This window comes from Notothenia rossii (genome assembly GCF_949606895.1).
Source record: "Notothenia rossii genome assembly, chromosome: 10".
Classification (NCBI taxonomy): Eukaryota; Metazoa; Chordata; class Actinopteri; order Perciformes; family Nototheniidae; genus Notothenia; species Notothenia rossii.
The window spans coordinates 42,524,271-42,537,814 of NC_136908.1; the positions used below are offsets into that span (position 1 = coordinate 42,524,271).

The following is a 13,544-nucleotide window of genomic DNA, read 5'->3' on the forward strand; positions in this document are numbered from 1 at the left end:
CTGTCGGTCTCCTGTCCTTTCTGAAAGCCATAAAGATGACATTAGTCATTTAGATAACTTGTGTCCTCAATTACCAAGGGATTACTGAAACTACCATGAATTTAAGAAAATGGTAGAAATGAATCTAATCTGAATTTTGAAGCATTCCTTTAGATCCCCTCCCTCTAAATATATCAATAAACATTAGAAAGTGATGCTCCTGACTACCATACAAGTTTAAGAAGATAATATTGGTTTTAAAGAATTTAAAGCTATAAATAAACAGGAACAGGCTATGTTAAGGCAATGTTAGCCTAACATGTAAACTAGTTCACACTAATCCTAATATTATCACTTAATATTAGCAAATTCTATTTTATTTTCTTAAAACATATTGATGTAAATACATACACATATCGATTTGTTGTATAAATATTGCAAATGAAAACCTTTATTCACTAATAATTACCAAAAATCGTAGTTCTATCTCCTGTTATCAACGCATTCACATTGCCCGCCATGAACTTCCGGGGAACGATCGTCGTCTACATGAACCACGTGACGATAACCGTTTTTGGACTTCCGTTGTCGTAACTCTTCTATCTATATGGCGCTGGTACAGTGTAATGCCTGCTAATAGCTTGCCACAGGCATAGCTCAGTTCAAATAAAGCACAGCTATTGTGCAATACATTTGTATTGCATGTATAGTTTTTATTTGTAAAAATATCAGTTAAAGCTTCAAAGAATAAAGATATTTTTGTTATTGTTAGAAATTAAAATCAATGTTGATATGGCGTAATTTGAATTAAATACACTATTTGATTTAAATCAGTTTTATTCTGAAAAACCGGAAGTTCTCACTATTAGCTTAACACTTTTATTCTGAAAATTCGTCACTTCCGGTTAGCATTTAGCATCTGGCGGAATCATACGATTTCAAACCTTGAACCAAGGTGAAATGACATGTGATGTTGTACACTGAGCACACTGGGATTAGCACTCATTTATTGACGCTGAATAATGTGTAGCAGGGAATGTTTAAATAACCACAGATGCCAGAATGATGCAATTTAGCTACAGAAAAATGCAGGAATTGCATTGGACCCGCCCCCCGACAACGCCGGCCAATAGGAGAAGACCTCAGATGACAACAGGAAGAGCAAGCCAAGAATTGAGCTCTTCGACCCCCTGACCTGAACTGACCGGTCGGATGTGGAGAGCGCCTCCACTCGCACATTTCATTTTGTACACCACCGCATATTTTGTGTAATTAAATGCTGTTAACTTTTATAAGCTTCGCTTGACTCTTTTCAGTCTCTCTTGCCTTCAAGGGTTCTAGAATTGCTTTCATTATCCAAACGTTTGACCTCTTTCTTTTACAATTTTGGAATTTAAACGGGGAACCGATAAGAACCGGAATCGATAAGCAGAACCGGAATCGGAATCGATACATTTAAAACGATACCCACCCCTAATACATACAGACTAGTTATTTTTCCTTTTCTGACCACTTTATCTATACTTTCGTCTCTCTCTTCATACCTCTGCACTTCGCCTTGGCCATCACATTTTACACACCCACAGACTCCCAAACCCACAACCCCTTGCGGCTGCTACTCTTAAAGTGACAGGCCAAGCCTGTAACAACAGTGTCTGACATTATCATGTTATATCATTACTGTCATATAATTGCTTTCTATTCGTGGTTTTCAAGTATCAGACACTTAAACAACAGAGAAGGTTTTAAGAAATAGGACTATACTGACAAATGACATCTTATCCTTTAATTGTCTGTTCTGTAGGAAGGAGGAACATAACAGAGTGGGACTACACTTAAAAACGGAAGTGTGTTCCAATACGAAGATTGTGACAGATCTGAGAAGTGTCCTTAAAACAACCCTCTACGCAATTGTATGCACATTATTTATTCAGCCGTTTGCTGTTTAATCCTAGGGGAAAGATATCATTCAAAAGAGAGAAAGTAAATAGTGTCTTCCGTTTTTCCGCTTAGAAAACTAGGCGAACGCGCAATAAACGAGATTACGTCACCTTTGCGCGTCCCCGCGAACAGGGCTTCAATCTACGGCCAGCCTTCAACCTACGGCACAAGACCGGGACTCGAGCAGCTCCACTCCGTAGTATTCCCTTTGACCATCCGTTTCTGATTAATTCATCCCGCGGAGAGCTGCAGCTCGGAACTGTCAGACATCCATACCTCTGCCTCCCCAGCTGGAGACCTTCTACCCCCTTCCATACAGTGGTGTGCTGTACCTCGACAGGTCAGACGCATCGGTTTTAATCATCGGACTTGACAACTTTTTCTATCTTCTCCTCTGCATCCTTCTCTTCCTGAGCAGCGTCTCACCGGGAGGCTGCTCTGCTCAGCGGGCTGAGGTGAGTCTTCTGCCGGGTCTCAGGGACCGCTGCTGCCCAGAGATGTGGAGGATCCACCTGTGCTCAGGCGGAGCTTTATTAGACACACAATAACGCCTTTTAGTACCCGTATTTCCTCTCATGAGTTAAATCCATATTTCTGATATCTGACGGACACGGGTCATGTTTTGGTGTCCCGTGAATTTAGATATAGGCATAAGTATGATTTATGTTGAAATATAGATACTTTATTCATCCCAATTTGGGAAATTATTTTTGTCAAAGCAGCAGTGTTTTCAAGCATTGGACATGAGTTACAACATTAACGGCAAATATATTCAAATTCACGATAGAAAGGACATATATCACTAGAGTATCTAAATAATACACAATTTAAAGAGAATACTCATAACATTTGAATACTCTTAATTTCATACAATTTCACTAGGCAACAGACACATTTATCAATATACTACAGAGAACATATAGACATTGGATCATATTTACAACACAATTGTGCAAAGTAAAAAGTTGTTGTGGGAAATATGTTGCATATGTCTGCAGTCATCCTGTCCTTCGGAGAGGAGCTGCTGTTTAAAAGTTGTTCTCTGTTTCATTGTTCATGAAATTGCAGTTCGTCTTACTTTGCTGCTTGAGTTCGAGTAGCCTCTGTAATTGTCATTCATGAGCAGCTCTCAGTGTTGCATAATAGCCCACATCCACTCCTGCAGGCCGGGGTCCGGGGGGCTGCCAGCAGAAATGAGGCGAGATAGGAAAACATAATTTACACTTACAGCTCCTCAAAGCTGCCATGCAGATATCAAGATACAGAGTGTCTACATTTTTCCCAATAAAGGGGATGCTACAGTAATGCAATACATTTACTCAGGTACTTACTTAATGCTAGTTACTTTGAAAACTAAGTATATATAGGATTTTCTTAAAAAGATGATGCTATTTGAACATTGGTAAAGCTAATTATAATAATGGTAATACAATTATATAAAGTGTACAGTTGTCGATGTGGAAGGGGCCTTTCTGGATAATAAAGCATTTTACTTTGAATAATTTAGAGACCCCTTCAAGTTTTGGATGCTAGCACTATGCAGCACTTTGGTATGAGTAAGCACTTCTTCTTTAAATTAAAAACATTTTCCTGTAACTTTTTCTGGTATTTGTGTGTAAGGAAAGGACTTAACTGACTGAATATAGTTAGTTTTCTTTTCTCCGACAGCAAGAGAAAGACTTAAATCTACTCAGAAAGAAGTACTTGTGATGAAACAAGGCCAAACTGGTCCAAGGTCAGGGTGAGGGTCCACTGACAGAGCCCTGTCCCTCAGATGAAAACACTGTCCCCCTGTTTGCCTGGGGAAGCAGTGTTCATGTATTCAGATTACAGGAATGTGGTTTGCAGGCTTTCTATAGCCTCTGTGCAGCAGGTCTCCTCCCATGGTTTGGAGCTCAGAGGTCTGTAATCTTCCCAACCACAGCACAACCACCCAGATTCATTTCTCAGGGGGAAATCGACACAAAACCCAGCTGGCAAAAAAACATACATGTGCCCAGTTTGACAGTTTGGATGGGATCCTTGTAGAGCAAAGGTCCAGAAAGCTACCATTACTGCCTCATGTTGTATGCCTCCACCATCAGTGAAGCTGCACTTAACATCCATGTTCCTCCAAAATCACCCTTTTATCCTATTAGACATGTATTTGTAATTGTCAAAATTAGCACATGACTTATTGGGCACTTTGTGAGGACACAGTGACCTTTGACCTCCAATTTCTAATCAGTTCATCCTGGAGTCCAAGTTAATGTTTGTACCAGATGTAACACAATTCCCTTCAACTCTCTCTGAAGGGAACACAGGGATTGTATCCTTGGCAGACCATTTGCATTACAGAACACTAGAGGCAAGGGAAAAGCACAAAAAGCTGAATATAATAATTTAATAATTATTTCTAATTTGTGTTCATTGTATTTTTTTAGTATTTGTTTTGATTCTGTCACTGTTATTACTTGTGTACGTATACTGTAGTACATACATTGTTTTGTAGAGCACACTGACTGGTTGTGTGCAGTAGTCTGATACAGAGACAACTGTAATAATGATGCATCACTGTGTCGAGCAGAGAAAGAGAGGGGAGAGAGAGAGAGGAGAGAGAGGAGAGAGAGGGGGAGAGAGAGAGAGAGAAGAGAGAGCGAAGAGAGAGAGAGGGGAGAGAGAGAGGAAAGAGAGGGGAGAGAGAGGAGAGAGAGAGGAGAGAGAGAGAGGGGGAGAGAGAGAGGGGGAGAGAGAAAGAGGGGAGAGAGAGAGAAAGAGGGAGAGAGAGAGAGGAGAGAGAGAGAGAGCGAACGCATCCTCCAGGTTCACAGGAGAACAACTAACAAAGCCTGCAGAGCGGAATTAGGCACATTTCCATTATTAATACAAATCCAGAAACGATCAATTAAATATTGGCTACATCTAAAAGAAAGTGACCCCGACTCCTACCACCACAAAGCCCTGCAGCATCAAGAGATGAACAAGAGTCCCCTCTCTCAGCTGGTCCTGACACTGTTCACAAACCGGTTCAAACTGTGATCAGGACCAGGCTGAGCCCACATCTATTAGAGTCAACCAGATTATAACAAAACACACACAAAACTACCTCACTTATTGTAACACTAAATCCCAAACACAAAGTAAAATGCAATGCTATCTGGCCCTAAAAAGACAGTACACTTTGGCAGCCTACCTGACCACAGTGACTGATGTTAAACACAGGAAGTTGTTCACAAAGTACAGACTGAGTGCTCACAGCCTGGCCATAGAAACAGGCAGGTGCAAGAAAACATGGCTGCCAAAAGAGGAGCGATCATGCCAACAGTGTGGAGGAACTGCTGTGGAGACAGAGCAGCACTTCCTCACACAATGCCCAACTTTTGAACCTGTACGGAAACAATTCTTCCCAAAACTCAATCATAAGCATCCTCAATTATTTAAAAATAAAAACAAAAAACAAAAAATACTTCTCGGGGAATATAAAGAGAGCTGCATTGTGGCAGGGCAGTTTGTCTCTGCCTGCCACAGTCTGAGGGAACCGGAATGAGCAGATACACCAGGTATCACATCTTAAGTATATATATCATATTCTATTTTGTATTCATGTATTATATGAATGAAATTAATCTGTATTCCTTGTAAAAAAAACAAAAAAAAACATGTTCTTAGCAGTTTGTTTATAACTGTTTATTTGTGTGTATTTGTATAGATGTTACAACTATACATAGCTTTGGCAATACTGTATGTAAATATGGTCATGCTAATAAAGCTTTTGAATTGAATTGGGGAGAGAGAGAGAGAGAGAGAGAGAGAAAGAGTCTCCTGCTGGTGTTTCCCAGCTGCTCTGTGGAAGAGAGAGAGTGTGTGTGTGTGTGTGTGTGTGTGTGTGTGTGTGTGTGTGTGTGTGTGTGTGTGTGTGTGTGTGTGTGTGTGTGTGTGTGTGTGTGTGTGTGTGTGTGTGTGTGTGTGTGTGTGTGTGTGTGTGTGTGTGTGTGTGTGTGTGTGTGTGTGTGTGTGTGTGTGTGTGTGTGTGTGTGTGTGTATTTACAATAATATGTGATATAAGCCTGTTGTTATAGAAGAGAGCTGTAAAGCTGTTCATGTGGGTTGCTTCTATTTCTTTCATACTCTGTTTACATGATATGTATACAAGCATATTGCATCATTTCACATTCATATGCCAAATGCTTTAGACATTCCCTCCCACTTGTTTGTTTTCTATAGGGCGAGTCAACACCCTGTTGCTTTGATGTTGTGGTTTACCCTTTTGGAAATCTCGCAAAAACACTGCATGGAAATCATTTTAGATTTAATATGAAACTAGATTCATGCCTAACTTGCTTCTTTGTTGTCTGAAAATAGATCTTGGGTTGATCTGGTAATTTTTCCTCAATATGAAGCTGCCATTGGTTACTACCGTTTTAGAGCTGCAAATTGACACTTTTTTTGATCATGTGTTAGAAAATAAGATACATGTGACTCATGTTCTGTATGTTAAATACAAAGCAACAACTAGCAGCTGGGTATCTTATTTTAGCATTATGACGTGTCGCTCCAGTTTTGGAACCAGTTGGCTTTTGGTGTGATGATTCAGCCTCTGGGGACAAAAGTCAATATTCTTTTGGGTTCGAGTGTAGCAGACTTCCTCTACATTGCTCTGATCATAGTTCACAGTCCGATGGCAAAGGCAGATGCTAGAACAAAGTTAATAGTTGGGAGACAAGATTTTTTCAAAAGTAAATAATTAGCAGATATATTGTCAAAAGACAAGATTGCATTTTGCGCTACACAGCCATTCATTATTTGCACGCAATCAAAGCCCCTTCAAATGTGATTGATCTTCTCATAAATGGTAGAATGTAAATGGAAGATGAAAAGCCTCTCGTACCGTAATCCTGTCCTGTCTGCCTACAGGTACTACATAAACATTTTAATATCTGTTTATAGAGATTATCCTGGCACTGTCAGAAGATAACTAATCCTGCCTAGCAACACCGTGAATGACCTTGCATTGATACAGAGCCTTTCTATTCTTCCAACCACTCAAAGGGCTTTTATATAACATGCCAATACCTTCATAGAAACATGTCATCATGTCATCAAATACTTATTCACACACACCCACACATCAATGGCTGTGCCTTGGGGAGCAATCTGGGGTCCAGTATCTTACCAATCACTTGGTATAAAGCACCTCCACATTAGCTTAACTTTCTGACTGTGCAAATACAAATAACAAACAAACAAATAACATATCTAAAGACGCTGGCTTGCTGAGAGCGAGACACTGACGGATGATCGACCTCTACCAGAGTCACACCAAGCGGCACACAGCCACACCATATACAGTAAGGGGCATGTGTGCGTTGTTATGAAAGGGAAAGGGCGGCTTAAACTCTCAGTGTGTGTGTACTGCAGCTGATGAGAAAGCACTATCCTGGAACTTTGCATGTCTCTCACACACACACACACACACACACACACACACACACACACACACACACACACACACACACACACACACACACACACACACACACACACACACACACACACACACACACACACACACAGGGAGTACTGCATGTCTGTGTTCAGTTTTATTGCTACATCACATTTCAATCTACGCAGACTAACACACGAGTGAATGAAGAGATTTTCCTGACAGCCACTGATTATAGATGTCTAACATGGCTGACACTGAAGCAGGCTGCATACAGATTTATTCCCAAAACTGTGAAGACTTTTATAATTTTGGGAACGCAATACAATTAACAATTTTGGGTGACTGTTAGCTTTGGAAAGCTTAATATTCTTCTAGGCGCCTAGATCACATCAAATTATACAAAATACTACATGTGTAGTATTTTGACAGGGTTAAGAGAAACCTATTAATATGTAATACATTAAATAAAAAACATTGAATGCTGTGAAGGATCTGACAGTTTGAGCCAAGTGAAATCTTGACTCCTAGCTTTCTGGCAGAACCAATCCGTATCTTGCCAAAACACATTAGAATGTAAATGTCATATTTATATATTCCATCCAAGTCGGCTTTTAACTCCAACTCCTTCAAAGAGTTCTCTCAACCAAAACCAGAAGGCATCCCTTTTTAACTTTCATCTGAGGAGTTGACACCCTGTTTTCGTCCAACGATGATGGCACCAACTTGTCCGTTCACCTGCTCTTTGATGTGAAACTCAAATCTGATGTGATCTAACATCCCATCCGAAGCATTGTCAAAAACTACAGGGGGGTTTCTGTTGCAAATGGTCACCATTCATCTTATCTTATTAAGTGTTGTCTGGTGTGGTCCAAGCCAAGGCTGATGTAGATTTTAGAGCAACAGTTTGGATTGTTTGAAGTGGGGTTGTTTGAGGGAGATGGTGATTTGAACAACCAAGTTAGGAAAAACAAATAGCTTCTATGAGCTCTGATCAAATATCAAAACATTTAGTAAACTCATTTTTCATTTTGAACCTACTGTACTTCATACAACCTAACTTCAAACTATCAGAACTATCCATTAAAGGAAAAGTCATGGAAAATAGTGACACAAGGAAATCTGCCCAACACTGCAACAAATGTGATTCAACAAGCAGGATGATAACATTTACAAGAGATGGTAAACAAACTGTTTCCCACTGTTTCCATTCTCTGATGCTAAGCTAAGCTAACCTGATGCTGTCGATTGCGTCATATCTACAGTACAGAAATGAGGGTGTTATCAATCTTTACATTTAACTCTAAGAAAGTAAGCACCACACAACCAAGTGTGTTTTGTCTTTGACTTGAGCATTTCACTCTGTTTCAGCTGCATTATGGGTCTGGCTGACAGGGTAGGTGACATGTGTCTCTACTTTTTTTAGATTTTCTGTTGTGAGTCTGCAGCACAGTAGGCTGTAGCTCCTGCGGTTTTCTTCCACAGTTTTAAAGAAGAAGCAGGGTTTTAAATCCCTCACCCTCAAGTTACAAACACACTTCCTTCTGACTGCTGGCACTACTGAAAAGAATGCAATAAAACAGAATACGCCTTGTGTTTGTTGTTGTACTATCATAGTCAACATTGCTGCTAATTGAACATGCACCAGTCTTAAACCAGTATATCCAAGGATTCCTCTGGAGTCATTGAGATTTAGATTTCAATTAGATTTTGGTTGCTGTCTGCTTGTCTTTGGTTCAAAATTGGAAGAACAAGCCAAAGAAAAACAGAACGTGGTTGATGCAGAAGTTTAGAAACAATTACCGAGTGAGATAACTTCACAGTCGGTTGTTTTCTCAGTAAACACACCGTGCTTGCTTGTTTTGACTTATGAATAACTTCAGCAATGTGTTATCATATGCCCCCCCCCCCCTCTCTCTTTCCGAGCTGTCTTTATCTTTGTGTTACATCTCTCACACACATGCATGAAAAACTACAGTTAGAACGTCAACAACTCCACAAATGGTCTGCACTATAAACTCAAAGTAATAAAAGTGGATCATTTTTTAGTGGTTTTCACACACCAGACTGCTTTCCTCTCCACAGACGAAGGTTCATCTGTTCCACGTTACTGTGCATGTATTAAGAAGCCTAAACATGGATTTATGGACCAGTTAGGTCACAAAAATATATGCAGAACTATAAGTCATGTTGATATAGGGCTGAAAATATTTAATTATATCTAATATCCAGATTTAAGATAACAGTATGACAAAACAAAGTCAGTTGCTAGCATGTGACTATAGACAATTATTCTTCCTGTAAAAAGTATTTGGTAAAACAAACTTGGATTACGGAAGCCAGCTTTACTCTGTACGGATATACAGACTGTGAGCCAGTAACAAACGCAGCATTCTAAATAATATGACAGTTAAACAATCAAGCCTTAGCATCAAAAACACAAATGCACAACATATACAGTACATATAAACGTGTCCTACATGTTTCCTCAGACCCTGTGAGATGAATGGCTGACCTTGGAGCTCTCTGATTGGCTGAACTCTCTCCAGCTGCTGTCATGGCCAAAAGTCCGGAGGTGAAGCTGGCCGTCTTTGGCAGAGCCGGGGTGGGCAAGTCAGGTAAAGTGATGATAAAGTATTCAAATTGTAAAGTGTGCGTAGATCATAATAAACCATTGGCCCTCACTTTCTGATCTTCTGGTTATTTAAATTTCCCAGAACTAGAGGATGGATTTTTCTCTTTACTTTGATGCCTGGAATCTCCTTGAATCAGTTTCCAGGAAACATTTAAAAGCCTTAAACACGGCTGAAGTGTCTGCAGGTTTATGGGTGCGTTTTGTTGTTTCTGCTCATTTTATGTTGTCCCTGTGGGCCTCAGCATGACCTCTTCTTTCTAATGTTTCCCTCCAACATCCTGTCAGTGTTTTTACACACGCCATAATTCCTCCTCCTGCTCAGTCTGTTTGTGTAGTCAGCACTACAGTAGGAGGTTGTTTTTGGTCTGGCTCAAATACCTTCACTCCCACAGATAAGTCAGTTGTGTCATTATCATTTCAGTGTTCCTCTGTGAGCTGCGTTAGCTCAGCTGGAGCCTGCTATATTTTCTCCAGTAGCTGACACAATTACACAGAACATATGTTTCCCGAGCGCCAGCAAATCAAATGAAGACGGATTGCTTCTGCGTAACCATCAGCGGTTGGAACTCATGCTTAAAAAGCTCTTCCATGTCAAAGAAGGTCATTAAAATACCTGAGGAGGTTAACTCAAGTACTGTACTGTAACATAATGACTGCAGAGTTCACAACCTTCAGCTGAAAGGAGTGTGGTTGTAAGACATGTGAGGCTGAAAGTGTGTTTAACCCAGTACAGGAAACTGGGACATTAAAGCTCCCATCTGCAACTTTCTTCCTGAACTATAGTCTGCTATTAGCCCTGTCAAACCTGCCCTGATCCGCTTCCATGGCTTCAATCTTTCCATATCCCAACGTTATTACTGGGACTTCTGCTCAGTGGCTGCGTACCTTGTGATCATCATTTAAAGAGGACATATTCTGCTCATTTTCTGTCCATATTTATATTTAGTGTCTCTACTGGGAAATGTCTCCATGCTTTAATGTTCACAAAGCTCTTTATTCTTCTCATACTGCCTGTGCTGCAGCACCTCTTTTCACCCTCTGTCTGAAACCAGAGCCCAGTCTGCTCTGATTGGTTAGCAGGCCGGCTCCGTTTTGATTGATCAACCGCTTAGCGATGTATTTTGGCTTTACTGTATACCTCTGTTTCTTCACTGTAGTGATCATAATCACATTTGGGAACTTGCAAGAACATGTTCAGCACAAACTCATGCTTGCTGTCAAATTGTTTTTAATACCAAGTCCCCTTTCACATGGACCATTGACAGTGCAAATCATATAAACAAGGCATCAAATCAGTGGGAAGGGGGGGGGGACATTCTGCAATGAGAGAGACATAGGCATATATGCTTTAGGCCAGGATGAAGGGACTAAGAGGATACATTATTTTTATAAAGTCCGATTTAAAAGGGCTAAGGATGAATCACTGAACACATTCGTTAATCAGAGCATTCACATAAGAACGTCACTATATCAGGGCCAGGAAACCCGTTTGCAGTTTCAGTAAAAGTTCACGTTTTGAAAAAAAGAAATTCAGGCTGTTATTCATAAAAGATATTTCAGATCCCAGGAGTTCCCGGGGCTTGGAAGAGGACAGTTGAGTCATGCTCTTTATAATGCACAATAAGAGACACGCAGCAGGATGGTAGTTATTGTTCTCATCTGACGCTACATGTCTCCCTGGTAAGCCCTTCAACAAATGAACAGCTCTCAGCTAAACATAGCCTTTCAGTGGAAGCCCACACATGCTAATGAATCAGCCTTCTCTTAAATGGGCATTGGGATTCAATCCGTATTCTCCCACTGCATGCACAATATGGGAGAGGGGGGTAAGATGAACACATTTTACTTATGTTGTCCTCTAAGCAATGAACATTTAAGAAGATTCAAATGACATCAACAACCGTTGATAATAATGTGTCTATCACAAAGGACACTAACCAAGGGGTACATTGATCCGAGTCGAAGGCTAAATGGAGCCATCTGGGGTTAAACTGACCAGTTGAGTTTTTCAAGCTTAAGTGGTTTGGTACAGGAATGTTGTTTCTGTTTGCGTTTTCATGTCAATTGTTAGACACTTGTTATCCACTTTTTAACAACATGCTGACTGATCAGAGCATCGTCCTTAGCAGCTGCCTGTTAGCGAAAATCATCAATCATATCTCTGGAATGTCCAAATTGACCAATAAGAATTGAGTATTCAACTAAGCTGTGTAATAAATATGAATAATATATATTTACTTAATTATTTATTTGTAAAACTCACAGTAGGATGTTATATTTTTAAACACACACACACAGTGAGTGGATCCCGGTACTAAAGGTAATCCCTTGTGAGATTTTAAGGAGTATATTTTCTATGCTCTATGATCATGTCTGTAATATTTATATTTGTCACTAATATTGATGCATATATATATATATATATAGGGAGGCGTGTGGCGCAGTAGGTTAATGTGCCGATCTTCGAATCAGAGAATAGCAAATTTGCGTCCCACTGCAGTCAGCATGTCGTTGTGTCCCTGAGACATGCTGACATTGCTCCTGTGGCGATTGCCCACAGTATTGAGTATGTAAGTTGCTTTGGATAAAAGCGTCTAACAAGTGACATGTCATGTAATAATGTAATTTAATATATGAGGGAAAACATGGCAGCAGGTGATTTACTCTGCATGCTGGAGCTCGAAGCCACTCTTTCCTTATGTCGAATTGCAGGTTAGTTTTGATTAAATGTAAATAGAAAGAGCTGTGTTGCCATGACAAGCAGAACAGAATGTTGTTGAAATGTAAAGGTGCACCACTTAAAGGGAGGGAATCCTCATGACACACATTTTTAAATAATTATCATCCGATAAAACAGACCAGTCTCTGCCAGTCTTTTTTTTTTTTTTTAATCCGATGACGTTATCAGTGATTTTAAGCTGATTAATTACCGAAATAACATCAACCCTGTGGGCGGCGCCATCTTGACGAGTCACATGACTTATTTTACCGGAAGTGACGTGAACTATGCGTTTGGTGTAGAGGACAAATTGACGTATGTGCTTTGTTCATGTTGTTTACTCTAGTTACTCTCACAATTCTATTGAAATATGCCTCATTGTATCGAGAAACAATTCGGATAGGAACAATCCACGGAATGCTCCGTGTGCACGTACACGTGTGCTCCGGAATGCTTTCTTTATTTGATTGATTAACTACTATGGAATGTATTCAACTACATTGTACCATTATTATGTTAGGCAGGGCTGCCAACACTCACGCATTGAGCTTGAGAGTCACGCAATTAACCCATATCTCACGCACTCACGCCACACTTGCCTTTCCTCACGCTAAGTTTTCGTCCAAAACAAATGTATATAAATATAAAAATAAAGTGAAGGAACAGCAAACCGAGCGGTCTACGAAATGAGACGGTCTTCTGGCTTAGTTCAGTAAAGTTGGAACGATATTGGAAGATTCTGATTTCACGGATCAATAACTCATGAAAACGTTATTCAGACACAAATGACGTTTCCTAAGTACCGTGGTAAGGTTGACAACGAACTACAATCACATTTTGATAAAAAA

General features: G+C 40.1%; 1 protein-coding gene across 1 annotated transcript in view; it reads left to right on the forward strand.

The window, feature by feature from the left end:
* Positions 1-737: 737 nt before the first annotated feature.
* rerg (RAS-like, estrogen-regulated, growth inhibitor) overlaps positions 738-13,544 on the forward strand; it is a 74,204-nt gene continuing 61,397 nt past the window's right edge. Inside the window, exons 1-2 of the mRNA XM_079656030.1 lie at positions 738-2,375; positions 9,835-9,960. Of these exons, the coding sequence (XP_079512156.1) occupies positions 9,900-9,960 (61 nt within the window). The 5' untranslated portion in view covers positions 738-2,375; positions 9,835-9,899. The remainder of the gene's footprint in view (positions 2,376-9,834; positions 9,961-13,544) is intronic.